The 27,910-nt window shown below is 37.0% G+C and overlaps 1 protein-coding gene across 2 annotated transcripts in view; it reads right to left on the minus strand.

Moving 5' to 3' along the window:
• Positions 1 to 27,910, minus strand: part of SRBD1 (S1 RNA binding domain 1) — a 238,278-nt gene that overhangs the window by 3,063 nt on the left and 207,305 nt on the right. Inside the window, exons 19-20 of one of the 2 annotated variants that reach the window (XM_025260955.2) lie at positions 21,354 to 21,533; positions 1,083 to 1,267 (exon numbers count right to left, since the gene is read on the minus strand). In XM_025260955.2, coding sequence (XP_025116740.1) covers positions 1,083 to 1,267; positions 21,354 to 21,533 — 365 coding nt within the window. Of the gene's footprint in view, positions 1 to 1,082; positions 1,268 to 21,353; positions 21,537 to 27,910 lie in introns of both variants that reach the window. The other variant, XM_025260954.2, reaches the window with a different exon arrangement.

Raw genomic sequence — 27,910 nt, forward strand, 5'->3', positions numbered from 1 at the left:
TGCTCTCAGTCTACAGTGTAACTGAGATCATGGAACAATCAACATCAAGACTGAAAAAACCAAGATGGACAAGAAAAGCCGGAACAGAGCATATTTGCCAACCTTCTAATGTAGTGGTTTTAGCACAGCACTCCCACCCTGCTAGAAAGCCACTGCTCACTGCTAGATAACACCTATGGAATTCACACCTAAGAATAACTGCAAAGGGCGAAGGATTTATCCACGGAAGTATTCACTTTGGATGGACCACCCAGGAGGCTTCTACTCCTACATTTTTGGCATAGGTCTTACTGTATGTTTCATTTTATTTTTCTCTAACCTTGAAATTAATTTCAAATTTACACAGATATTGAGGGAATGGTACATTGAGCTTGACAGATGAACACAAATTCCCCCAGGACCTTTTCAAAGAAACCACCTCAACACAGCATAACCCAGGATGAAATGAGCCAAGCCCTAAACATGGTTATCATAAAAATGATGTGAGACAAGCACAGATTCATTTAAATCTCAGGGCTTCCTAGTCAAATTTCCTTGGGAAGTAGGTCATTTGATACCTTAATTCCTTCTCACCGGGTCATTGCTCTCAACAACTATGGCTCTTAAACTTCCTTCACCATCTACCTGTGCTGAAAGCCATGAGACTTTTAATTAGAAGGAAAATCAACAGAGAGATAGTATCTTTTTTCTTCCGAGTGTTCACTGACATAGAATCCAGGAACTTGGAAGGCTGTAACTTAGAAAGAAGATTCACTTTAATTTGTGAACTGAATGCTTTACCTTGGACTTCTGACTCTTAAGAGGTAAAAAGTTACAAAAGGATTATGAAAAATGTATGTCTCCATGAACATGGCAGCACATGCATGACGTGTTTAGTCTAGTGTGATGGGAAATAAGCCTGGGAGGAACAGTCTGGAGACCTGGCCTCAACTTCAGCTCTGGATACTTACTAGCTTCAGTGACTTTGAAGGAAGGTCCCTGCGCTCTAGTTTTCTTATGGAGTGAAAGGCAGAATGGAGGATCCTGTGGCGCAGGATCACTTTGAGCTACTCAAGTGAAAGGCATTCCCATTCATCGTTTACCTGTTCGAAAGTCAAAGCTCTCAGGCTGGCTAAGACCATCTACGATGACCTGTAAGGTGTGCACTGTTGTTTGCAAACTTTCTGCAGTTTTCTCCATTCCTTCTTTTTCAAGGAATGAATTTATTTTTTGCTGCATTTCTGGCTTTCCAATCTCATACAGTGTCCCTCCAATGAATGACAAAAACCTGCAGAGGAAAAAAAAAAAAAAAGAAGAAGAACCCCCCCACCACATATTAATAATATTACTTACTCCAGTCTCCTTACATAAATCACCCCTATTCATCTCAGATCCATACATCAATCAATCAACTGGTCTCTACTGAAAATCAACCATGTGCCCCATGCCATAAAGATGATCTGTCTTGGGAGAAAAAAGGAAGAGGATGATTTGAGGTTTTTGAGTTACTTTCCAAAGAAGCTCCTGCTCAGAATCAGCATCAGAAATGTTTTACAGTGCAATGTTCATTAGAGTTTAGTGCTAGATATATTTTCTAAAAGGATACCTATATTTGCTTCATGTTTCTGCAAATTTCAGTTAGGAAAACGTTTTGCAGTTAAATTACCTATTAGGCAAACAATGAATTGCTGCTATCAAAATCCAGCAAAATACCCAACAAGGATTGCCAGCTTTTGACAAACAAATCACTTTATCCATATGCCTTGTCTCTGTGCTTTACTTCTGTGTACCCATGACAGTGTAACCTATGCAAGCATATGCTCAATCTAAGAATCTCCATCAACGGTTATGCCTTGCATGGACTAAATCATATCAAGTATATTAAGGATTCAGAGGTCAACAGAAAAAGGATGAGAGGATTATCAAAAAGTGACTTCTTCCCCAAATGGAAGCTCTGCAAGGAAGACCTCACTTACATAATCTTAAGGTGAATATTACTTTATATACTTTATGTATTACATACCTGTAATATTTAGGAGACTATTTGCCTTTCTCAATTTCCCTTTGCTATGTTTACCATTACCCATGTTTGTTTAGCTGCCTCTCAATTATTTAGCTTTGGAGTTCAGTAATGAGTTAATCAAGAAAAAAACACAGGGTTAAAGATGAATTTCCCTTCAATCTCATCTGAATTTTAAGTAACTATAGCTCACTTTCTTGATATTCCTTGGCTGTGTACTTTTCCACATAGTTAAGTTCCATTTCTTATGATTAATGGCTCTTTAAAAATGTCAACACAGTAATCAGATAGATAGCGATACTAATGCCCCCAAATCCTTTCCTCTAAGGATGTCTCTGGAATACAGGCAGGGGAAAAAGAGACTGTTGGAGGCTTGTCTATGTTTAGAATTGGGATGTATCCTATTTGTTAGGTTACTGCATGATCACAAAAGGAATGTTTGTTATTTCCAGTCTTTTTCTCCCCCACTGTTGTGTTCAACTAGAGAAGGCCTCTTGAGTGATAATCTGGTAGTGATAGTCTGTTATCTAGTGGAGAAACTCTCTCATCTTTCATTTAACCAGGGAATCTCTTTGAGTTCAAATGTGTAATCCTCCTACATTTCCAAAGTTGTAATTTTGGTCATAAACAGACTGATAAAAATCCAACCTATTTTCTTTAATATATTTTGGTTAAGGGTCTCATGAAAGACTAAGGAATTAGTGCTTGGGCTCCTTTTTTTTTTTTCTTTTAAATGAGCTTCCATCCCAGCTGGTGGCAAGTGAGTTACACATTTTATGTCTGTGTGTCCATGGCTTCCTGGGCCCACGGACAGGCAGTGGTATCTTTAGTGTTGATAGGTATCTGTTAGTAGCATATAACGGCCCTGGTGACAGGCAACAGCTGCTATAGCTCTGACTGACGGGGCAGATGACACATGGCAACCTCTGCCCGCAGCCAACTTCCTTGCACAACTTCCTAAATAATACCGGCCCTGCTGAGCAGACTTCCTTGGTATTTACCCTCTTGGCTTGATTGGTCTGCAACTGGCTATTCAGCAGAACATCTTTCAAATCCCCAAGATTCTGGCTTACAATCAACAATTAAAAGGCCAAAAAAGTATATTTGTGGGTTGAAGATTCATAACAAACTTGAATAGCATTTTATAATTAATAAAATAACTAAAAGAAACTTCCCAAAATACTGGACATGTCTTGGCCTCAACAGCAAAAACACTCACTCAGGAGGCCACTTGGAGACTTAAGGTTTTGTGTGCATGTGTATATAACTGACTCTAAAGTCACTTCCATATAAAGGATTCTGTTTATAGTGGCTGCAGATGCACAAAGAATATTGGTCTGTTTAACCTGGGTGCATATTTCATATATCATTTTCATCCTCACACACAAAAGCCTGAGGGCACTGGTAATTAAAATCAATAAAAAAGCACCAAATTGTACTCCTAGCTAATGCTTCAGTATTGATCAACCCTATTTTTAAATGACTATGCAACAGAGTCAGATGCTTTTTTATTTCGAAAACTTTCTTAAAGTTACAACAGGGTCGCAGAAAATGGAAACTAACAAACAAAAGGGAGACTATAAAATGAACTGGGAATAGCACTGCGTTTGACCTCTCTTTAATTTCAAAAATATTCAATTGTAAACAATGGAAACTTTTGTAAAAATTGTAAACAAGGAAATATGGAAAAAATTGTAAACAAGGAAACAATGTTTTTTGCTCAGTAGCCACTTAATAAACATGTGTTCTTTAAATACACTAAGAATAACTTATTCTACATTATTCTGAATTTTTACTCTAGAATCAAGTGTGATAAATAATATCCAACATACAGCTTCATTTTAGAAATAAGAAATACTCAACACAAAGTACTTTCTGGCTCAGAAGTATCATATAAAAACACAGTATACTTTATGAAGCTTAGAACTAGAATGTGAGTGAACGTGTTCTGAAAAAATAGTGCTTGACAGATGTTCTCATTTAATCTTGACAATAATCCTAAAAGGTAGGTATCACATCATACAGAAAGGAAACACCGAGCTTTAGGGAGGTTAAATAACCTGCCCACGGCCTCATAGCTATTGTCACTAACTGGAGTTTCATGCTACACACATCAGTGTATATCTGTTTATAACTGCAGTTATGTCAAAATTAAAGTGTTATATTTGGTTAAGATATAAAACAATACTTTGGGTAACATTTCACCAACACGATTTAATGGCAGATTAGTTTTAAATATTAGAGAGTTAACATTGATGAATCCAACAGAGAAATTATTATATAAACGTATTTAAGTAGACAATTCTCTCAAAAGTCCATGGGTTATTAAAATCATATTTCTTCACTTCTCTGAAAGGCTTTTTCAGTTTGCTAAGGACTGCTGTCTGAGCTGCTGTTTCTATTTAATATGTAATTTCATCCATCTTACTTAAAGTAAGAAAGTAGCATAAATGCAACAAATAAGCACATCATGTTCTTTTAGCACACATCTGCACAAAGTTAAAACACAGACCTTGCAGCAGAGAGAGGCTGCTTGTTTTTCAAACAGAATGCTATATAAAACCTAAAATCGCTGATACCTTCAACAGAAACTTGTTACAAATACAAGTTCTCCTCCTCAAAGAATAAGAAAAGTCTTTGTAATATTTTTCTTGAAGAATAAGAAATTCTCAAGATTCATTAGACTTCAGATATAGCCATTCAGTTTTATGTAATCATTTCCAGCATGCAGAGAGAAATTTAGGAGCCCAGGACTCATTACATTAAAGCAACATGATATCCCACAGAGCACAGAAAAATCATGGTGATGCAACTCCATCACTTTAAAAACAACTTAATATTAACATGTGCTTTGTGGGCTAAACACATAAGATTTAAGGCTCCACAAAGAACCATGCTGCAAGGGCAAAGTACTCCTAGTTGTCCATCCATGCTAGATACTTTTAAAAGAGACTTTCATACTTGTTTATTTTTATCCATTGGTTTTACTCAGTCTTAAAGTAATTATATCAATAAACCAATAAATGCAAGAGCACAGTCATTTTAGAAAAAGTTACAGATAAAGCAGAGAGCATCATCTGTAATACAGGCAGACATTCAACAATTTAAAATAAAAGAGGTAACTTGTCCTTCTTACCTGTGATTGTGATTATAGAGCAAGTGGTAGGACACAAAAGAAAAGTTCAGTTTGTTATACTGAAACCCACAGATTCTATGTATTTAAAACCTATGGCTTTATATTAAAGACAATGTAAATTCCAACATGGTAAAGGAGGGAAACCCACTACTCCTTTACGCTATTTATGGGAGCTGAACTCACCTAGGTGAGCATGGAGCAGCACACTTGAGTTTTGCTTAGAGCAGTGTGGCTTTACCACATCTGCTGTTTCAGTAGTCAAATCAAAGGGGTGGCAGTGTGAACTGCACTTTAATCATCATCAAAGAATCTTTTCAAATCTCTAACCTCTATTAAACCAAGAAACTGAACTGGGCCAGAATCCTTCAAAATCTTCACTGATGTAAAATCCACAAATAATGGTAAATTCAAGTAGAGAGCATTTACAGAGAAGCCCACACACAGAACAACCTACTGGGCTCAGAAGCTAGCAGGTATCTAGTGAAGGTAATACTGAAATGGTTTTTGTTAGCATATCATCAACCACAGAAAGTTTACAGCAAGTAATTTTTCATAAGAATGTAACAGCTTTTGAAAACTTACACACTGCAGATAAACTTTTGAAAAAATGTAACCCTTTCAGAAAGGGTAACCAAGGTTATTTCTGAAAACTCTTTGGGTAGCAGGGGGGCACTTTTAGTGTCATTGCTTGGTACCATTTAGAGTGTCTCTGGAGTACTTCCTGCATCTGAACATACTCTTGGATCTATGAGCAGCAGAAAAAAAACAAGAGCCAAAAAGAAACTACCACAGATTAACAGATGCAGTCTGTCTTCCAAGAGACTTGGTTTATAAGCATCAGACTGTTAACCTGATTCTAACTTCTGAAAAACTTAGTAAATGTTTCCTCCTTTTTCAAAGGTCTATTACACGTGCATAGAGGCTGGATACTTGATGTATGCTGCATTAATTGTGGGAGACTTAGAAAGCGGTTTTATTTTATTTTAGCAGTTTAGTAAAGGGAATGAATTTTGTTAAAAAAAAGAAAACAGTTAAAGTGTGTTTATATAGACATCCTCTAAAAATCTGAGATTAGAATGATCTCTTTAGAAATAGCTGAAGAAGACATAGTTACAAAATACCTAAGATCAGAGAAATAGTAACCAATACCACAAAGAATAAGCAGCATTGATTTTTATGTAGGTTTTCCTATTTCAGAACCACAGTATGATATACTGTGTGATTATGATATAATTAAAGCTATAATTTAAAAAACCCAATGTATATATACATAAATCCAAGTGCACATGAAAAGACAAAAATGGAAAGGCATCATGTACTGAAAATGTTGTGATTACTGCTCTAAAGATTTCTAAAATCCTGTCTTAGAAATAAATTTATAAGTGACAAAGGAAAATCAGTTTTCTTACACTTGTTAAAACAATAATCCCCCATCAAAAAAAAAGAAAGAAACAGAAAAAAACCCCAACAACCCAACTGCTCAGTTTGATCATCCTCTTTCCATTGAGCCTGTGTTGTTTTAAACACACTCATAAACACACGACATCTTCAAATGATAAAGATTTGTTTAAATCAAGGCTCTTCAAAGGCATGAGACAAAATGCTGAAGTGAATTAAAAATAATTTAGAAAATCATTCAGTTTTCCTCAATAAATATTTATATACTGTGGAAGACGACTCTATGAAACATGATAACAGAGCCTTTGCCCTGAATGAGCTTAGTCTAATTTAAGTAATGACAGTATATCAGAATTAATTATCTTCTACTTATATCTGCTGTTTTAGAGGTAGGATTTTACATACAGACAAATATGTTGAAAGTGCTCAGTAAAGATGACTTCATTTAATTCTCTCATAAATTTATTGTGGATACAGATTTGCAGATAAAGAAATTTAAACTCATACAGATTAAGTGACCAGCCTAAAGTCACACAGCAGAGACCACAAGGCTGTAGCTAAGGTAAAATTCATTATATATCATATCTTCATTAGCACTGCTTACTGTTTAACTCTGGGAGATTTTCAATGTAGACAGAAGATTTAGGTCCCAGATAAAATCTGGCACAATAAGTACCACTGCCTGGGAGTAATTTATTATTATTTTTTAAACCAAATTCAAAAGGAAAAAGTTTGGCTCTTTTTGAGTTACTGAGTAAGAGTTGTACAAAATTAAGTTAGTGGTTTCAAAGACTGCAGACTCTCTACAGCTCAAAAGCACTGTGTTCAGAATTCATATAATTTAATTTACTGTCTGTAAAGCCATAACGTGGATTAGTGCCTGTGAATATTTGAAAGAGGAGGGCAAATTAAAAAGCAGTATGTTAAAAAACATACAGGCTCGTGATAGCAGAGCTGAAATGAAAAAGCTCTGGCACTACTAGGGGATAAACTCCATGTACTGGAATAAAGAACTTTCTTCCTTGGGAAATACCCTTTGTACTATGAAATCCATCCTGTCCAGGAATCCTTCTTTCAAGAAATTTGAAAATGTTCAACACCTGCCCTTTCCATAAATCTCTACAATTGTCCTCTGAATGGGCAGCCATTTTCATTCCATTTAAAGGTTGGGCAATTGAGATCAAAGTAATTTGCTTATGGTCACACATAGAGTCAGAAGCCAGGCTAAGATTAAAATCCACAGTGCGAGTGGGGACAGGAAGGGGAGAAGGGAGATAATGGGAGACTAAATCAATACTTGACTGTTTCAGGCTCCAGACCGAGTGATCTAAACCTGAAGAGAGAGGAGAAGGGGAGAAGGAGAAGGGCAAATATGTTGGAGATGGAACAGACAGAAGCAAGCTCTATGGCTGGCTGGCAACTCCCTCTCATTGACTACAAGGTTTCTCCAGATATGCAGGAGAGAAGGCAATGTTTTTTCAGTTCCAGGACCCAGTGTTAACATTAATTAACAATGTTAAATTATATTATAATTTAACTACACCTGGATCACATAGTAAAACATTTTTTTCTCCTGGGCAACTAATAGTTGTAAATCAGCCCCACTCCCCTTTTATGACTCAACTGGACAGCCCCTTCTTAATCACAACAAAAATAACAGTGATGACTAGATCAGTAATAACAGCTTACTGTATCCCAGGTGCTAAGATTTCTATATACATTTAGTCATGCCATCCCAAGTTGTTGTTGTTCAGTCGCTATGTTGTGTTCAACTCTTTGTGACTCCATGGACCGCAGCAAGCCGGGCTCCTCTGTCTTCCACTATCTCCCAGAGTTTGATCAAATTCATGTCTAGTCAGTCAGTGATCTAACCGTCTCATCCTCTGTCGCACCCGTCTCCTTTCGGCTTCAATCTTTCCCAGCATCACCATCTGTTTCAATGAGTTGGTTCTTTGAATCAGACGGCCAAAGTATTGGAGCTTCAGCTGCAGCAAAAGTCCTTCCAGTCAATATTCAGGGTTGATTTCCTTTAGGATTGACTGGTTTGATCTCCTTGCAGTCCAAGGGACTCTCGAGAATCTTCTCCAGCACAATTCGAAAGCATCAATTCTTCAGTGCTCAACTCTTACATCTCCCATCCAAAGAGACAGGTAACATTATCCTCATTTAACAGATAAGAAAAATGACATATAGGGAGGTTGAATAACCTAGGCAGTCTGGCACTGCTCTGCCTCCAGAGTAAGCTAGCAGGAAGTTAGGTACTATCTCAGGTTCTTCAGCTTCCTATTTACCTCTGCCAGGTTTGCCCAAAATGTCATGTGGTGTGTGTTAGAACCGTGAGTAAGACATTAGACATGACAGTCAGTTCCTAAGTATCCCACATCCTGGTCATCTGATTCTCCAGTGGGTAGAATCTCTTTCATCATCTTTCTCTTGTATGAAAGCACTTTCAAAAATATGATGAATGCTACTTCCTGGGAATTATAGTAAGCTATCTGGGTATTTAACTAGAGTACTAACAAGGAAAAAACAAACACCAAAAGCTGCTTTCAGTAATCTGTCCTTTTTATGATCTTTGTATTTTAGGTTTGGTCTCTCTTTTGTGATGTTATGTCTCTTTTTGAAAAGACAATATAATATCGTCTAATCATAGCTCCATAGAAGAAGTTAATGTGCAGTAATTGATACACACCCTGAGACATCACTTATCAAAAGCCAGAAAAGATTCTGCCTTAATTTTCATGTCTGAATGCTGCCAACTCTTGTGAGGGAAGTCCAGAAAAATTTAAGATCTTTCAAACTTACAAATAACTTCTTAGCTCTGTTTACCTAATCTTCATTTATTTTACAGCATTTGTAGCTGGGTTTCTTTTCAGGCAAGTCTCCCACAAGGAAATATGTTTTTATCATTGTAAAAGTTAGTTGGCATGCAAATGCTGAATAAAGCTGTGGTGAATTTTAGATGTGGGAGGTGTGTCAGACATACTCATTAAACTAAGTGACTTACCCTCAGAAAATTACAAATCACCACAAGTCAGGGGCCTTCTGAGTTGCTCACAGTTGAAACTATGAATACCAATGTTCTACTGCTGCCATTTTGTTTTGTTTTTAAATAAAAACAACCTCAACTTCCTGTGTTACAGCTGCTTATTAGCTGGAAGGCTTCTTGCTGGGCAGAAAGCTGAAGTTGGAAATAATGTGATAAAACCTCTGAAAGCAAGGCTGCTGCTGCTGCTGCTAAGTCACTTCAGTCGTGTCCGCCTCCGCGCGACCCCATAGACGGCAGCCCACCAGGCTCCCCCATCCCTGGAATTCTCCAGGCAAGAACACTGGAGTGGGTTGCCATTTCTTTCTCCAATGCGTGAAAGTGAAAAGTGAAAGTGAAGTCGCTCAGTCGTGTCTGACTAGTAGCAACCCCATGGACTGCAGCCTACCAGGCTCCTCCGTCCATGGGGTTTTCTAGGCAAGAGTACTGGAGTGGCTTGCCATTGCCTTCTCTGGAAAGCAAGGCTAAAAAGAAAAAAAGAAAAAAGAGTTCGGAGGTGCTCAATCCTTGAACAGGAATGGGAAAGAAACAGAGATTGAGATGTGCTCAGTTGTTAAAGGTCTTCCGTATGGGCTGTCAAGCTCTCTGGTTTGACTTATGTTAGCTCCATGGCAGTGCACAAGGCAGGATCTCCACAGGGACTCTCTACTCCTAGGCCCCCAAGTGCTTTTAGCTCAGGAGCAATAGTTGGGATCCATTCCTTGTTGAGTTAATTCTACTTTTGTAGGCCTTTCTCTCGTCAACTTCACTGAGATATAATTGACATATAACACTGTATAAGTTTAAAGTGTACAACTTAAACTTATAAGCTAAGGTGTATATCTGATACACTTATAATAGCAAAATGATTACCACCACAGCCTTAGTTTAATACCCTCATCGTGTCACATAATTATCACTCCTTTTTGGGGATGGAACACTTAAGATCTACTCTCTTAGCAACTTTCAAGTTTATAATAGACTATTAACTATAAATCACCTCACTGTACATTATATCTCCAGAACTTATTCATCTTATAATTGGAAGTCTGTACCCTCTGATCAACTTCTGGTCTTAAAACTTAAGACAAGTTTCCCCCCCACCCGCCCCATAAATAAAGAATAAATATTGCTTAGCTTTTGTATAGATCTCCTGTCCTCAAGAAAATATTTTGTGAGGTTAAATGATTATTCCTGTTCCAGACCTGAATTTTAAGTTGGTGGTTGTTTACTCTCTGAAAACATACTTCTCCACACTGATCCTAAGGGTCAGAAATAGGAATATCAGCAGTAATAAAAGAAATATCACATTACTAATATAATAGTGCAGATACTGATGTAAATCATCCCTTGATATATGACTTTCCTATGGTGCTGTATGCCATATTCCTGCTAGAAACTAATCTTTGAAAAATTTTCCCTGATGACCAAAACAGAAATAACAATTAACTACTAGCTAAAGCTTTATCAAAATGAGTGCTGAGTGACAATCCTGACATTATATTTCCTGCCATTTTTCAAGTTAAATCAAGAACATAACAACTAACTTTCAAGCTTAGTTATCTGGAGTGAATCAAATTCTTAATGCAGCAGATTCTCTGGGAGAGTGCCAGGCCTCAGTGTGACGTGTACAAATCAGCATAATCTCAGCACAAAGCACTGCCTCCTGGCACCTTATTTAAGAAAAAAGGGAAATTGGATACCTGCCTTTGGCTCTCCTGACCAACCAGAATGGCAGGACAAAACCCGAGGAGGCGTGGGGAAAGTGGCAACCCCTCCACAGACTGCTTTTGGGCTTCATTCTACTCACAGCAGCAATTTTATTCATGGCCCGCAATAGCCAACACGATGAAATCACTCACACTTGGAGACATCGTGACAATTTCTGGATGATGGCAGAAAGTGGGAAATAACCCTCTTTCATGGTCAATGAAAAGAAGGAGCATTAAGACAGATGTTCTAGGAGGAAGTAAGATAAAACGTGGTTGCTTCTTTTAGCTTTTAGGGAGTGAAGAATGGGAGACCAGAATGTTTCTAGTCTGTAAAATCTAGGAAGTCCTGCACTCTAGACACAGTACTCTATGAAGGCATGGAATTCAACATGAGAAGGTCATAAAACCCCTTCGATCCACAAAGGATTCTAAAAGAAGCATTTACTCAACACAATGGCAGAAAGGATGACTGAGACCTTCTGGCAACAGTTTTGCTCACACAACTACACTGACCTCAGTCAGTTGAGACTGAAGAAAAAATATTTAAATTGGGGTAAAGCTAGACACTTCATTTTGCTCTATTAAAATCATCAACTCCTAAATATAATTAGTTCTGTTTCCTCAGTCTTCTCCTATATAGTCATCTTTCATTTTTTATTACTGTCTTTTATTCTTTTATTAAATAAATAAGGCCATGTCAATCTGTGTCCTAAAGCCACAGGATGAGGAGAAATCACTGAGTGGGGGGCCTGGTGATCCAAGGTTAGTTCTTTAACTTCTCTCTTCCCCATTCCCCTCCATTACAAGTTTCCACTTCATCTTCCAGTGTCTCTGGTGTTCATATTATTTTTGTCATTCATATTTACAATTACTGTCTTTCATACCCTTCATTCAATCTGTCAGCAAATAATATTGACTCTTCTTTAAAAACATACCTAGATTCTGACAACTTCTCACTAACTCTTCCATCATCTTAGTCTCAATCATCACCAGCTTTCACCTGGATTGCTGTACTTAGTCTAACTGGTCTCCCTGTTTCAACCACGACTTCTCATGTCCCCTTAATTCAGCAAACAATGGATCCTTTAAATGTATAAATAAAAGCATGCCACTCTTCAGCATAAAACAATGCTGTGGCTCCTGACTTCACAGAATTAAGGCCAAATCCCTATAATAGCCTCTCAATATCCTTTTGACCATATCTCCTATTTTTCTCTCCCTTGCTCACTCTGTATTAGCCACCCTGGCTTCCGTGCTATTCCTTGACCTTGCCGGGCCAGCTCCCACATTAGGGCCTTTATACTGTCTGGTCCCTCTTCCTGGAACACTCTTCCCTCAGATATCTGCATGCACAGCTAAATCCTTTACTTCCATCAAGACTTTGCTCAAATGTCCCCTTGTCAATCTGGTCTACCCTGACTACTCTACTTAAATTTGCAAGTTCTTATCCATAACCCTGGTAATCCTGATCCCCATTACTCTGCTCTTCCCTTTTTCCCCCCACTGTTCTTGTCACATTTATCATACAGTTTATTCATTATGCTTATTGTCTACTGTCTGTGACCTTGAGAGGAGGGACCTTTGAATGTAATCAAGATTGCAGAACAGTACCTGGAATATGGCAGGCACTCACTTGGAACGTATATGTTTTATGAATAAATGAATAATTTGTTAATTCTAGCTCTGATTAATGGAAAGACAGTTGTGCCATTAACCATTCATCATGGGACAAAAGGGGAAGACCAAGCCTTTTTGTTTATTTGTCTGCTTGTTTTTGTATAGGGCTAGTGAGGAGGACTGATGGGAGAAGAGGGAGTTATAAATGTAGGGAAAAAGAGGATACAAGTTGTACTTTTAGATATATTGAGTTTGAGTTGTTAAGATATTCCTGGACAATCTCTCACAGCCAAATGGAAAGGAAGAGCTAGAATTTAGAAGAAAGGCCTGGACTAGAGATGTGGGAATGCAGGACTGGAATTGGCAGTGGAGGGGTGAGAGATGAAGACAGTCATATGAGTGGATGCACTCAATCAGAGGAAGATAAAGAATAAAAGGAGAAGGTAAATAAAGCAAAAACCTGAAGAATATCTACATTGAGAGGGCCAGAGGAAGAAGAGAAGCCAGAGAGGATAGAATGTGAAAACAGTCATGGAAGATCAGTAAGCTAATGGAGTCAAAAGTAGCAGAATAGATTAAGTGGTTTAAGGACAGAAAGAGGCCACTTTTTGACAATTAGGAGGTTATTTGTTGAGAGAGTGATTCCAGAGTGGTTAGGACAGAAGCCAATCTATAAAGGCTGGGAGAAAACAAGCAGTGAAAATTAGAGGCAGATAATTCTTCTGAGACGTTTGGCAATGAAAAGAAGGAGCACTGAGACAGAAGTTCTAGGAAGAAATAAAAAAGTGGTTGCTTCTTTGAGCTTTTAGGGAGTGAAGAATGGGATACCAGATTAGCAATAGGTCTGTGGGGCAAAACAAAAGCAATAAATGATGGAGACATTAAGATACAAGAGACAGTCATAATATTTTATAAACAGAAATAGAATCAGGAGATGGAAGGGTAGGTCAGGAATGTGTGAGACAGAATGAGTAAAGATAGGGAGATAATCTCAGGAAAGTGGCTCTGAATTTTTTCAGTGAAGTAAGACACATCAGCTAAATGTGAGCAGATCCTGAAATAAGTAAAAGATTGAGAACAGAACGGGTTCAAAGGACTATTGAAATAAAATCTATCTGTGGCAATAGTAGATTTTTAATCCCATGTTCTTATACCTTCTCTAATATGGATTTTCTTACTATGCTTTTAAATTGACATTTATTGAAGACCTTGCATTATTCCTTACTCTTTCTCGCTTACTTAAAAACATTTTCTGGCAGAGGTGAGTACAATTCTAGGATGAATATGCTACTGCTGCTCTTCACCCGCCTCTTCTCTTAAAATGATGGTGACCAAACATTGTCACTATCAAGCTGCTTATTTTGAAATGTACATGTTTCATTCTAAAAAAAAAAAAAAAAAAAAACATAACGAAAGGAATTATTTTGGGTGCAGTACTCAACGAAACATCGTATTTGCAGCATAACAGCATAAAATTCTGCATACTCTACATGAAGAATCCATTTCCTACAGAACCCTTAATAAAATAAAAAAGGCAAAGTTTCCTTTATTGGAGGAATAATGGTTTCCCCAGAGGAAAGACAGAGTCTAATCTCATGTGATGATACAGAAGAAGACCCAAAGACAGCATATTCCAGATACTCTTTTTTTTTTCCTTAAGAAGCACACAAAACACAAGTCTTGTTACATTTTTGTGCTGAACACAGACAGTCTTTAAGGGTATGATTCCCTTAATCTGAAAGGCCATTATGATTACATTTAAATCTGGCTCCAAACTAGCTTTTTAATTGTGAGCTCAGGTTTTGGAGTGTCATAGATCTGGTTCAAATCTTGGTTTCACCAGTTGAATTATCTTAGGCAATTTACTTCACCCATCTGGGACTTTGTATACTTAAAGAAGTGGTAATACTAATAGTACTAACCTTATACAATTGCTGTGGGGTTTAAACAAGTTGATGCTTCTAAAGTGCCTGGTAATGAGGATATACTCCATGAAGGTTTGTTTTTATTAACTATTCCTCAAATCTGACCTGAGCTATGTTTTCCTATCTCCATCTCTTTTAAACATCTCTTTTCCTCTTTCTACTGGCTGAAACACCTAGCCCAAATGCCATCTCCTGCATGAAACCTTATACGAAATTCCGAACTGGAAATGAAATCTTTCTCCTGTGAACAGGTTTGTGTTTCAAACTTAGCAAAAAGGGAACCCTCTTACACTGTTAGTGGGAATGCAAACTAGTACAGCCACTATGGAGAACAGTGTGGAGATTCCTTCAAACACTGGAAATAGAACTGCCTTATGACTCAGCAATCCCACTGCTGGGCATACACAACGAGGAAACCAGAATTGAAAGAGACACGTGTACCCCAATGTTCATCGTAGCACTGTTTACAATAGCCAGGACATGGAAGCAACCTAGATGCCCATCAGCAGACGAATGGATAAGAAAGCTGTGGTACATATACACAATGGAATATTACTCAGCCATTAAAAGAATACATTTTAAACAGTTCTAATTAGGTGGATGAAACTGGAGCCTATTATACAGAGTGAAGTAAGCCAGAAAGAAAAACATCAATACAGTATACTAATGCATATATATGGAATTTAGAAAGATGGTAACGATAACCCTGTATGCGAGACAGCAAAAGAGACGGATATGCACAGAACAGTCTTTTGGACTCTGTGGGAGAGGGAGAGAGTGGGATGATTTGGGAAAATGGCACTGAAACATGTATATTATCATATGTGAAATGAATCGCCAGTCCAAGTTCAATGCATGGGACAGGGTTCTCAGGGCTGGTGCACTGGGATGACCCTGAGGGATGGTATAGGGAGGGAGGTGGGAGGAGGGTTCAGGATGGGGAACACATGTACACCCATGGCATATTCACGGCAATGTATGGCAAAACCACTACAATATTGTAAAGTAATTAGCCTCCAATTAAAATGAATAAATTTATATATAAAAAAACCCCAAAGGGCTGTTAGCAATTATTGACTTCTGTCAATGGGTATCTGTGACTAAGTTTCATCCTCCCTGTTTTGGTAGGCTCCCTGGGACCATAAACCACCTCTATTCATTTTTATATTCTTTAGGCTGTACCACAGCACTCTGTACATTCAAAGTGATGAATGCAATCATCAACAATAAAATTCATAAGAGTAAAAAAATGAAACTATAAAGAACATGAAGAAAATATGGGAACACTGAATTCATCTTAGAAATCAGGTATTTTAAGAAAAAGAATAATAGTTACTTCATAAAAAATTAAACATTCATATTTCAAAACATATCTGCATTATAAACAGATACAAAATTAAACTAGAAAAAAATCTTAGCCCATATGAAACACTTTAATATTTAATAGAGAATCCCTACACATAAATACAACTTTTAAGTACTATAAATAATAAAAATAGTAAAAAAAAAAAAACCAAAAAAAACTAGACTTTTTTTTTTTTAATTTTATTTTATTTTTAAACTTTACAAAATTGTATTAGTTTTGCCAAATATCAAAATGAATCCGCCACAGGTATACATGTGTTCCCCATCCTGAACCCTCCTCCCTCCTCCCTCCCCATACCATCCCTCTGGGTCATCCCAGTGCACTAGCCCCAAGCATCCAGTATCGTGCATCGAACCTGGACTGGCAACTCGTTTCATACATGATATTTTACATGTTTCAATGCCATTCTCCCAAATCTCCCCACCCTCTCCCTCTCCCACAGAGTCCATAAGACTGTTCTATACATCAGTGTCTCTTGCTGTCTCGTACGCAGGGTTACTGTTACCATCTTTCTAAATTCCATATATATGTGTTAGTATAGTGTATTGGTGTTTTTCTTTCTGGCTTACTTCACTCTGTATAATAGGCTCCAGTTTCATCCACCTCATTAGAACTGATTCAAATGTATTCTTTTTAATGGTTGAACCACTAAATGACTAACTTAGGTTACAAAATACCATGATCTCAGTTTTCTAAAATATGAATGTGAGAGAGAATATCATAAATACAAAAGTAAAAAGACTTAATGGCTTCACATTTTGGTATATTTCTGGGAGTGACATCATGGTAGGGTAGCATTAAAGCTCTTTATGTTTCTACCATTTTCCTAATATAACTAAAAATGAAATTTACTGCAATGGAATTTACTTTTACAGGACTGAAATCAAACCACTGATGACCTAATCACATCCATAATGAGCTTCTCCTCCCTGGGAAGACCCTTTTGTAACACCGTATGACAAGTATGAACTACCTATGTTGAGTGATATCTGTACTAAGTATAATCGAAAGTTAGAAACCACTATCACAGTTCCAAAGTGGATAACGGGGATGGTAAGCAAATTTAGATAAATTACCATTTTTTCCTCCAGATTTTAAAGGTCAAGAGTGGAATTTTATGTAGAGAAATTTTCCATGAAAGAGTCCTCAAGTACTCTGCTTCTGAGAGACAAGGCTACTCCTAAAGAAAGCAGAGAGAAGGATGAAGTCACTGGTAAGGGCTTTTAGGCTCCACGTGCAGAAACCAGCCTATGTAAAAGCTGGCAGAGAAGTCCTGTCTAACAGGAGAAATTAAAGATTTCTCAGGCTTGAACATTGCTGGTGGCATTATAAATCAGTATGTTACTTGGCAATGTATATTAAGAGCCACATAAACTTTCAAACCCTTTGGCAGAGTAATTCCACTTCTAGGAATCCATCATAAGGAACTACTACTAGTATGACTATTGGCTCCCAGGTGGCTTAGTGGTAAGAATCTGCCTGCCAATGCAGGAGCTGCAGGAGACTCAGGTTTATTCCCTGGGTTGGGAAGATACTCTGGAGAGGAAATGGTAACCCATTCTAGTATTTTTGCCAGGATAATCCCATGGACAGAGGAGCCTGGTGAGTTACAGTCCATGGCGTTGCAAAGAGTCGGACACGACTGAGGACGCACACACGAGTACTACTATTTCTAAACTACAGTCCAGTCACTAAATGGAATATTATTTAGCCTCTAAAAAGCAATATGCAGAAACCAAAAATGTGTGCTTATATTAGAAATGAACTTGAAGAACATATAAACCACATTCAAACTACATCATGGAAACAAACAAAAGTGTATATTAAAAAAAGATACTGGCTTGCATACAGCAAAATGCTAATTTGGAGATGGCAACTCTTGCAAGAAGTCTATAAATCCATGTGCATATATGCATCTTCTCAAACAAACACTAAAAATACAATTACTGTGAGATCACAATTTTTTTAATATTAAAAAAATGAGAACCATGTGCTAGGATTAAGAATGGGACAAGGATGCCCATTCTGACCACTCCTTTTCAATACAGTACTGAAAATCCTGGCTGTTGCAATAGGCAAGGAAGAGAAACAAAAAGCATGAAGATTAAAAAAAAAAAGTAGTCTATTTATTTGCTGATAATGTAATTGTTTATATAGGAAGATTTAAAGAATCCACAAATATCTACTAAGATCTAGTAAATGAACTTACCAAGGTCACAGGATACAAAGTTACTATTAAAAATCAATTTTGTCTTCACATATTAGCAGAAAACAATCAGCAACAAATTTTTAAAAATTCTACTTGCAATAGGGTTGAAAAGCATGAAATATATTTAATAAAACATATGCAAGACTGCTACACTAGAAACTAAAAAACACTGTTGAGAGAAATGACAGAAGTTTTAAATAAATGGAAAGATAAAGTAAGTCCATGATCAAAAGACTCAATAAATGTTACGAAGACATCAGTTGTTCCTAAATTCACCTATGGACTCAATATAAGCCCAATCAGAATCCTACCAGGTTTCGGGTTTTTTTTTAATGTAAATTGACAAGTTCATTCTACAATTTATAGGAAAATCAAATCCTCTAGAATATTCAGAGTACTGTTGGAAAAACAAAGTCAGAGGTCTTACACTATCTGACTTCAAAATTTAGCATAAAATTATAGTAATCAAGATAGTATGGTACAGACAAAAAGATCAATGAAACAGAAGAGAGAGCTAGAAATAGATTCACACTTACACAGTCTTCTATTTTCAACAAAGGCACAAAACAATGGGTAAAGAGAAATTGTGTTTTTGTTACTGTTTTTTAAAACAGTGCTGGAATAACTAAATGTTCACAATGAAGAAAGAAAGTGAACCTTGACCCCTACTTCAAATCATACTAACTTCAGATATATCAATGAATGTAAAAGCTAAAATCATCAAGTTTGAAGAAGAAAACACTGAAGAATAGATTCATGACTTGAAATAGGCAAAAGATTCTTAGCACATACAAAGTAGTAACTTTATATGGAAGAAAAAAATGGATAAATTAGACATCATCAAAATTTCAAAACTTCTGCACATCAAAAGACATTAACAAGAAAATAAAGAGGTAAGCCACAAACTAGGGTAAAATATTTGTGGAACATATATTTGACAAAGGACTAATATACAGAGTATGTTTTTAAAATTCTCGTGACTCAATAATAAAAAAACAAACAACTCAATTAGAAAAGGGCTAAATGATATGAACAGAGGGTTCACAGAAGAAGATATACAAGTGGCTAAGAAGCACACAAGAAAGTGCTCAATGTCACCAGGGAAATGCAAATTAAAACCACAGAGATACTACCACAGACACAAATACACAAGAATGGCTAACATTAAAAAGACTAATACCAGATGATGGCAAAGAGAACTGTTAGCATTGTTGATGGAAGTGTAAAATGGTACACTTAATTACACTGGAGTACAGTCTAGAAATTTCTAAAAAAAAACTAAACACTTACCTGATTTATGACCCAGCAAATCCTCTCCTAAGTATTTTTCCAAGGTAAGTGAAAACAATACATGTCAACAACAAAAATTATACAAGAATGTTCAAAGTGGCTTTACTCAAAATAGCCAAAAACTTGGAAATAGGCAAAGTTCCTTTAGTAAGGAGAATAAACTATGGGATAATCATACAATGGCACATTATTTAGCAATAAAAAGGAACCAGCTATTTGTTCATGTTACAACATGAATTTTAAACATCTCTAAATGTTGAAAGAAGCCTTACACAAAAAGTAGAACTGTATGATGTCATTCATATGAAGTTCAAGAAGAGGGAAACTAATCTTTGGTTGAAAAATGTGAACATGTGGTCAGCTCTGAGAGGCTAGGAACAGGGATTATGTTAACAGGGATTCTGCTAGAATATGGGATTATATTAATCCCAGGGATTATCTGGGAAGGGGTACAAAGAAACATTTTAGGATGATGGTAACATTTTTCATCTTAATAGAGGTTTGGGTTACCAGATGTAGGTATTTATTTGCCAAAATTCAGCTCTTATACACCTAAAATTTAAATGTATGTGAATTTTACCTCAAAAGACAAAAAGATCAAGAACTACTGAATTCTAGTTAATGATATACATGCCAAAGTATTAGCTGAAAGTGTGCTGATATCTGCAATTTTCTTTAAAATATATATAAAAAAGAAATGGACTAATGGACAAAAAGATGGATAAGTGAAAACACAGGCATAACAAAATATTAATGCTAAAATCTAGGTGAGGGTATATTGGGATTCATTGTAAAAATTTTTTTCAACATTTCTCTATGTTTAAATTTTTTTATAATAAAATATTGGGAGGAAAAAAGACATCACTGCTGATGTTGATAGAATATTCTTTTTTTTTTTTTCTATTTTCTAAGTTTTCTATAATGTTTATAGAAATTTCTAAAATGTTTACAATCTTAAACATTTTAAAAGAAACCAAATTACATTTCTTAAAATAATCAAACAAATTATTTTAAAACAAGTTAAAAATCTTAGATGCAGTGAAAATTAAAATGTCCACTATTTTTCAACTCACTATTTAGTTCACTAGAAGCCTAAGTATGTAGTTGTGTAGCAAGTCACTATTTTTGAACTAATTAAAAACCGTGAACTAATCAAATGTGGTTATTAATTTTTTTTCTTTTACTGTCTAATTTTAAACTTTCCCTTGTACTCAAACCTTTCCCTGTGTTAATTAATGTATTCTCATTAAAAGTATATCATTTCTTAGACTCTATAACAACTAAGCAGGGCAATGTTTCTTATGAAATCTGAGAGCTGGCTGTTTACTAAAGGCCTTTATCTTTAGATAAGCACAAGCTTTAAGCCAGGTGCTAGTCATTTGTGTCTTGTTAATTTCCAAAACAAACAGAGGAGAGTGCCATGCAATTTCCATTACACACACTTCACCATTAGGACTAGGGTTTATTAGCTTGACACTGCTCCAGGAATAATGGTTTCATTCCTCACTGAAATAAAATAATGTGCCACACAATTCAGCAATGCGGAACTTCTCAAAAATGTTGTCATGTTAAACATGGTCATATTTTTAAAGTCTCCATTATGTCATAACAAAGGCCATTTGCTGTAGAGAACTCATTGTGAGCACAGAGAATTCCCACAGGGACCCCAGACTTACCTCATTGCTGTGTCATACGATTCCGGGTGAATACAAGTTTGGTCCAAAGGATTTGGCTTTAGTACAACGTTCACTGCAGTTTTGCTCCTTTTCTTGCCTTGCTTCTCATTTGTGACCTCAACACCTGCTGAAGCTGTTACAGCAACTCCCTGAGTTTCGCCTGCAGATTCAGTTTGCTGACTACTGTAACCATTCAAAACAGAAAATAACAAACTTCTGTAAAGCAATTATCTTTTAATTAAAAAATAAAATAAAATAATACTATCTTTCTGTCATAAAAAAAATAAACACTATGGGAGGATGTGGGAGGGTTAGAGGGTGGGCAGAGGGTTAGAGCCTTTCATTAAAAATGAGCTTATTTCTCTGCCAAAAAAATATACACAAACAGCCACCAGATTTTGACCATGTACTTCACAGAAATTACCACTTATTTGTTTAAACCTATTAATAGGGCTTTCTGTCACTTAAAGCCCCAAACATTCTTAATTGATTCTGCCTGTGTAATTGGCATTCTAGGAGAGAACAGAGAAAAACAGATGAAAATAAATTAAATGAGGAGGAGAAGGAAAAGGTGATTTCTCAGAGCTGAAAAAAAACACAAGCTCCCCAAAGGAATCTACTGAGTATAAAACAGAATGAATGGGAAAAGAATGACTAGAAAAAGACTCACATTTGACTTATGACAGGGAAACTTTAGAATTTTAAAAATTAAGAGATAAAAATAAAACATTACTTTGAAAGGAACTAGAATCAAACTGGCATCAGTTTTCTCACTGACAAACACAGACACCAGAACACAGTGGAACAATATTTTAAAAGTCTGAGACAAAATGATTTTAAATCTAGAATTATATACCTAGACAAACTAGAGTCAAGTTAAAATCACTTTCAGACATGTAAGGACTGTCGTACAACCCATATAATATACTCTCTCTGAAAAGAAATTCTTGAGTATAAACTCCAGCAAAAACATTGAGTTCAAGAAAAATGATAATGTGGGCTATAAGAAACAGTGATGAGCACAGGAACCATAAAAATCACTAGGTTAAATAACTGTTCATGAATATTGTAAAAAATGTATAAAAAGAACAGTCTGAAACTAAAATTCCAAATTATCTCACCACAGGACACAGCATTGAAGGGAGGAAGGTTGGGAAGAGACCTTTGGTTCTAGTTTTCTCTAGGAGGAGTACAGAGACACCTATTAACTCTAGAGACCAATCCAAATCAAATTTAAAGATAATAACCAGAAGAATAGAAGAAAGATACAAAAGCTGGAATCACTAAGAGGAGATAAAGATGAGTAAGGAAGACAATCTGATTTCAGTGTTGGCCATATGGTGATGTTCATGTGTAGAGTCTTCTCTTGTGTTGTTGGACGAGGGTGTTCGCTATGACCAGTGCATTCTCTTGGCAAAACTCTATTAGCCTTTGCCCTGCTTCATTCTGTACTCAAAGGCCAAATTTGCCTGATACTCCAGGTGTTTCTTGACTTCCTATTTTTGCATTCCAGTCCCCTGTAATGAAAAGGACATCTTTTTGGGTGTTAGTTCTAAAAGGTCTTGTAGGTCTTCATAGAACTGTTCAACTTCAGCTTCTTCAGCATTACTGGTTGGGGCATAGACTTGGATTACTGTGATATTGAATGGTTTGCCTTAGAAACAAACAGAGATCATTCTGTCATTTTTTGAGACTGCATCCAAGTACTGCATTTTGAACTCTTTTGTTGACTATGATGGCTACCCCATTTCTTCTAAGGGATTCCTGCCCACAGTAGTTGATATAATGCTTATCTGAGTTAAATTCAACCATTCTGGTCCACTTTAGTTCACTGATTCCTAAAATGTTGATGTACACTCCTGACATCTCCTGTTTGACCACTTCCAATTTGCCTTGATTCATGGATCTAACATTCCAGGTTCCTATGCAATACTGCTCTTTACAGCTTTGGACCTTGCTTCTATCACAAGTCACATCCACAACTGGGTGTTGTTTTTGCTTTGGCTCTGTCCCTTCATTCTTTCTGGAATTATTTCTCCACTGAACTCCAGTAGCATATTGGGCACCTACTGACCTGGGGAGTTCATCTTTCAGTGTCCTATCTTTTTGCCTTTTCATACTATTCATGGGGTTCTCAAGGCAAGAATATTGAAGGGGTTTGGCCATTCCCTTCTCCAGTGGATCACATTTTGTGAGAACTCTCCACCATGACCTGTCCATCTTGAGTGGCCCTACATGGCATGGCTTAGTTTCATTGAGTTAGACAAGGCTGTGGTCCATACGATCAGATTGGCTAGTTTTCTGTGATTGTGGTTTCAGTCTGTCTGCCCTCTGATAACCTCTCTTAGCACCTACTGTCTTACTGGGGTTTCCAAAGAATAGCAAGGAGAGATAAGAAAGCTTTCCTCAGTGATCAGTGAAAAGAAATAGAGGAAGATAATAGAATGGGAAAGACTAGAGATCTCTTCAAGAAAATTAGAGATACCAAGGGAACTTTTCATGCAAAGATGGGCACAATAAAGGACAGAAATAGCATGGAACTAACAAAAGCAGAAGATATTAAAAAGAGATGGGAAGAATACACAGAAGAACTGTACAAAAAAGATCATGACCCAGATAATCATGATGGTGTGATCACTCACCTAGAGCTAGACATCCTGGAATGCAAACTCAAGTGGGCCTTAGGAAGCATCACTACGAACAAAGCTAGCAGAGGTGATGGAATTCCAGTTGAGCTATTTCAAATCCTGAAAGATGATGCTTTTAAAGTGCTGCACTCAATATGCCAGCAAATTTGGAAAACTCAGCAGTGGCCACAGGACTGGAAAAGGTCAGTTTTCATTCCAATCCCAAAGAAAGGCAATACTAAAGAATACTCAAACTACCGCACAATTGCACTCATCTCACACGCTAGCAAAATAATGCTCAAAATTCTCCAAGCCAGGCTTCAGCAATATGAGAACCGTGAACTTCCAAATGTTCAAGCTGGATTTAGGAAAGGCAAAGCAAGAGAGTTCCAGAAAAACATCTATTTCTGCTTTATTGACTATGCCAAAGCCTATGACTGTGTGGATCACAATAAACTGTGGAAAATTCTGAAAGAGATGGGAATACCAGGCCACCTGACCTGTCTCTTGAGAAATTTGTATACAGGTCAGGAAGCAACAATTAGAACTGGACATGGAACAACAGACTGGTTCCAAATAGGAAAAGGAATATGTCAAGGCTGTATATTGTCACCCTGCTTATTTAACTTATATGCTAGAGTACATCATGAGAAATGCTGGGCTGGAGGAAGCACAAGCTAGAATCAAGACTGTTTATAATAGCCAGGACATGGAAGCAACCTAGATGTCCATCAGCAGATGAATGGATAAGAAAGCTGTGGTACGTATACACAATGGAGTATTACTCAGCCATTAAAAAGAATACATTTGAATCAGTTCTAATGAGGTGGATGAAACTGGAGCCTATTATACAGAGTGAAGTAAGCCAGAAAGAAAAACACCAATACAGTATACTAACGCATATATATGGAATTTAGAAAGACGGTAACGATAACCCTGTATGTGAGACAGCAAAAGAGACACAGATGTATAGAACAGTCTTTGGGACTCTGTGGGAGAGGGAGAGGGTGGGATGATTTGGGAGAATGGCATTGAAACATGTATAATATCATATAAGAAATGAATCGCCAGTCCAGGTTTGATGCAGGATGCTTGGGGCTGGTGTACTGGGATGACCCAGAGGGATGGTACGGGAGAGAGGTGGGAGGGGTATTCAGGATGGGGAGCACATGTATACCCGAGGCGGATTCATGTTGATGTATGGCAAAACCAGAAGCATAAAGCAGAGACATTACTTTGCCAACAAAGGTTCGTCTAGTCAAGGCTATGGTTTTTCCTGTGGTCATGTATGGATGTGAGAGTTGGACTGTGAAGAAGGCTGAGCACCGAAGAATTGATGCTTTTGAACTGTGGTGCTGGAGAAGACTCCTGAGAGTCCCTTGGACTGCAAGGAGATCCAACCAGTCCATCCTAAAGGAGATCAGTCTTGGGTGTTCTTTGGAAGGAATGATGCTAAAGCTGAAACTCCAGTACTTTGGCCACCTCATGCAAAGAGTTGACTCATTGGAAAAGACTCTGATGCTGGGAGGGATTGGGGGCAGGAGGAGAAGGGGATGACAGAGGATGAAATGGCTGGATGGCATCACTGACTCGATGGACGTGAGTCTGAGTGAACTCTGGGAGTTGGTGATGGACAGGGAGGCCTGGCGTGCTGCGATTCATGGGGTTGCAAAGAGTCGGACACGACTGAGCGACTGATCTGATAAAAAATACTGTAATTAGCCTCCAGTTAAAATAAATAAATTTAAATTAAAAAAAAAAAGCACTAAAACTAAAAAATTGTATGTAGAGAAAAATTTCTAAAAGGTGAAATACAAGTTGATAGTAAGCACAAATAAAACAAAATTATTAGCCAAAAAAAAAAAAAGACTGCCAGGAGAAATATCAATAACCTCAGATATGCAGATGACACCACCCTTATGGCAGAAAGTGAAGAACTAAAGAGCCTTTTGATGAAAGTGAAAGAGGAGAGTGAAAAAGTTGGCTTAAATTCAGAAAACTAAGATCATGGTACCTGTTTCCATCACTTCATGGCAAACAGATGGGGAAACAGTCAGACATTATTTTTTGGGGCTCCAAAATCACTGCAGATGGTGACTGCAGCCATGAAATTAAAAGACATTCCTTGGAAGGAAAGTTATGACCAACCTAGATAGCATATTAAAAAGCAGAGACATTACTTTGTCAACAAAGGTTTGTCTAGTCAAGACTACTGGTTTTTCCAGTAGTCATGTATGGATGTGAGAGTTGGACTGTAAAGAATGCTGAGCACTGAAGAATCAATGCTTTTGAACTGTGGTGTTGGAGAAGACTCTTGAGAGTCCCTTGGACTGCAAGGAGATCCAACCAGTCCATCTAAAGCAGATCAGTCCTGGGTGCTCATTGGAAGGACTGATGTTGAAGCTGAACTCCGAAACTTTGGCCACCTGATGGGAAGAGCTGACTCATCTGAAAAGTCCCTGATGCTGGGAAAGATTGAGGGCAGGAGGAAAAGGGGACAACAGAGGATGAGACGGTTGGATGGCATCACCGACTCAATGGACATGAGTTTGGGTAAATTCCAGGAGTTGGCGATGGACAGGAAGCCCTGGCATGCTGCAGTCCATGGGATTGCAAAGAGTCGGACACGACTGAGCAACTGAACTGAAGTGAAGGAAGACAAGGAGAAAAACAGGGAGGAGCCCTGTTAACTGACAAATGTAACAAGCTGCATGAAAAAAAAAGAATCAGGAGGCATGAAGAGAAAATATAAAAGATGGAAGTTCAAACATATCAATAAGCATAATTTTGAATGGATTAAGCAAAACCAGAAAACCTATGAGTCATATAAAAAACTGAATATCATAGAAAGTTTGAAAATAAAAAATACCAAGCATATTCTGAAAAGGGCAGATATGGCAACAATGCTAGCAAACAAAATAGATTTAAAAATAAAAACACTCAATAAGATAGCAATAGTCATTCTGAATAAATGCATGACCTATCAAGGAAATATAATAGTGATGAATCTTCAAGTCCTTCATTACCAGTTGAAAAAAACTAAGGCTTTAAAATAACCCAAATGTTCAACAACAGAGCACTGATTAGATTAAATTACAGTCCATTTATAAATTAAATACTGTGCTGGCATATATAGAGAATGATATAAGTCAATAAGTAATATGTGGAAAGAGATCCAAGATACATGAATGAAACAAAACAAGTTTTAACTAGTTGTATACCATAAGTTGTTCTGTATGCATTTAAAAATAATAGACACATATATATAAGCTTATATAAGTATAAATTTAGTTTTGGAAGCAATAATAAGAAACTATTTTGAAGGGACAAGTTGGGGTACACTTTTCACTTTATTCTTTTTTATACTATTTGAATTTACTAACCAAGTGTTTTACTGGTTAATTAATCGATTTTCCCCACTATATGAAATGTCACCTTTATCATAAATTAAATTCCCTCTGTGTTTTACTGTATTTCAGACTCTATTCTGTTCTACCTATTTCTACATCAAACCCAAACTGTTTTAATTACTATGGCTTCAAAATATATTCTGCTTTTCAGAGGGGCTGGTTTTCCCTCAGTCTTTTCCAGAAAAAAAATGATTGTAACTTCTGTGTCAGAAGAAAAAAATACACAATGAATGAATCAAGTAGTTCCAAAGCTGCTGCTGCTGCTGCTGCTAAGTTGCTTCAGTCACGTTCAACTCTGTGCGACCCCAGAGCAGCAAATGCATAAAAGCTAGTCTTTTATGATTACAAAATGCTAAGAAGTTTACCCAATTTCTTTGCTTTTTGTGCTACCAGGATTAGAAAGCAAGAACTTAGCTCTTAATTTACACATCTGCTAATTAATGCCTTGGCCAGTTTTCATTGAGGGAGAAGCAGGGAAACTCAATTATGCTGCCCTTTTTTTTTTTTTTTTGCCACACCC

Source organism: Bubalus bubalis, chromosome 12 (genome assembly GCF_019923935.1).
Source record: "Bubalus bubalis isolate 160015118507 breed Murrah chromosome 12, NDDB_SH_1, whole genome shotgun sequence".
NCBI lineage: Eukaryota > Metazoa > Chordata > Mammalia > Artiodactyla > Bovidae > Bubalus > Bubalus bubalis.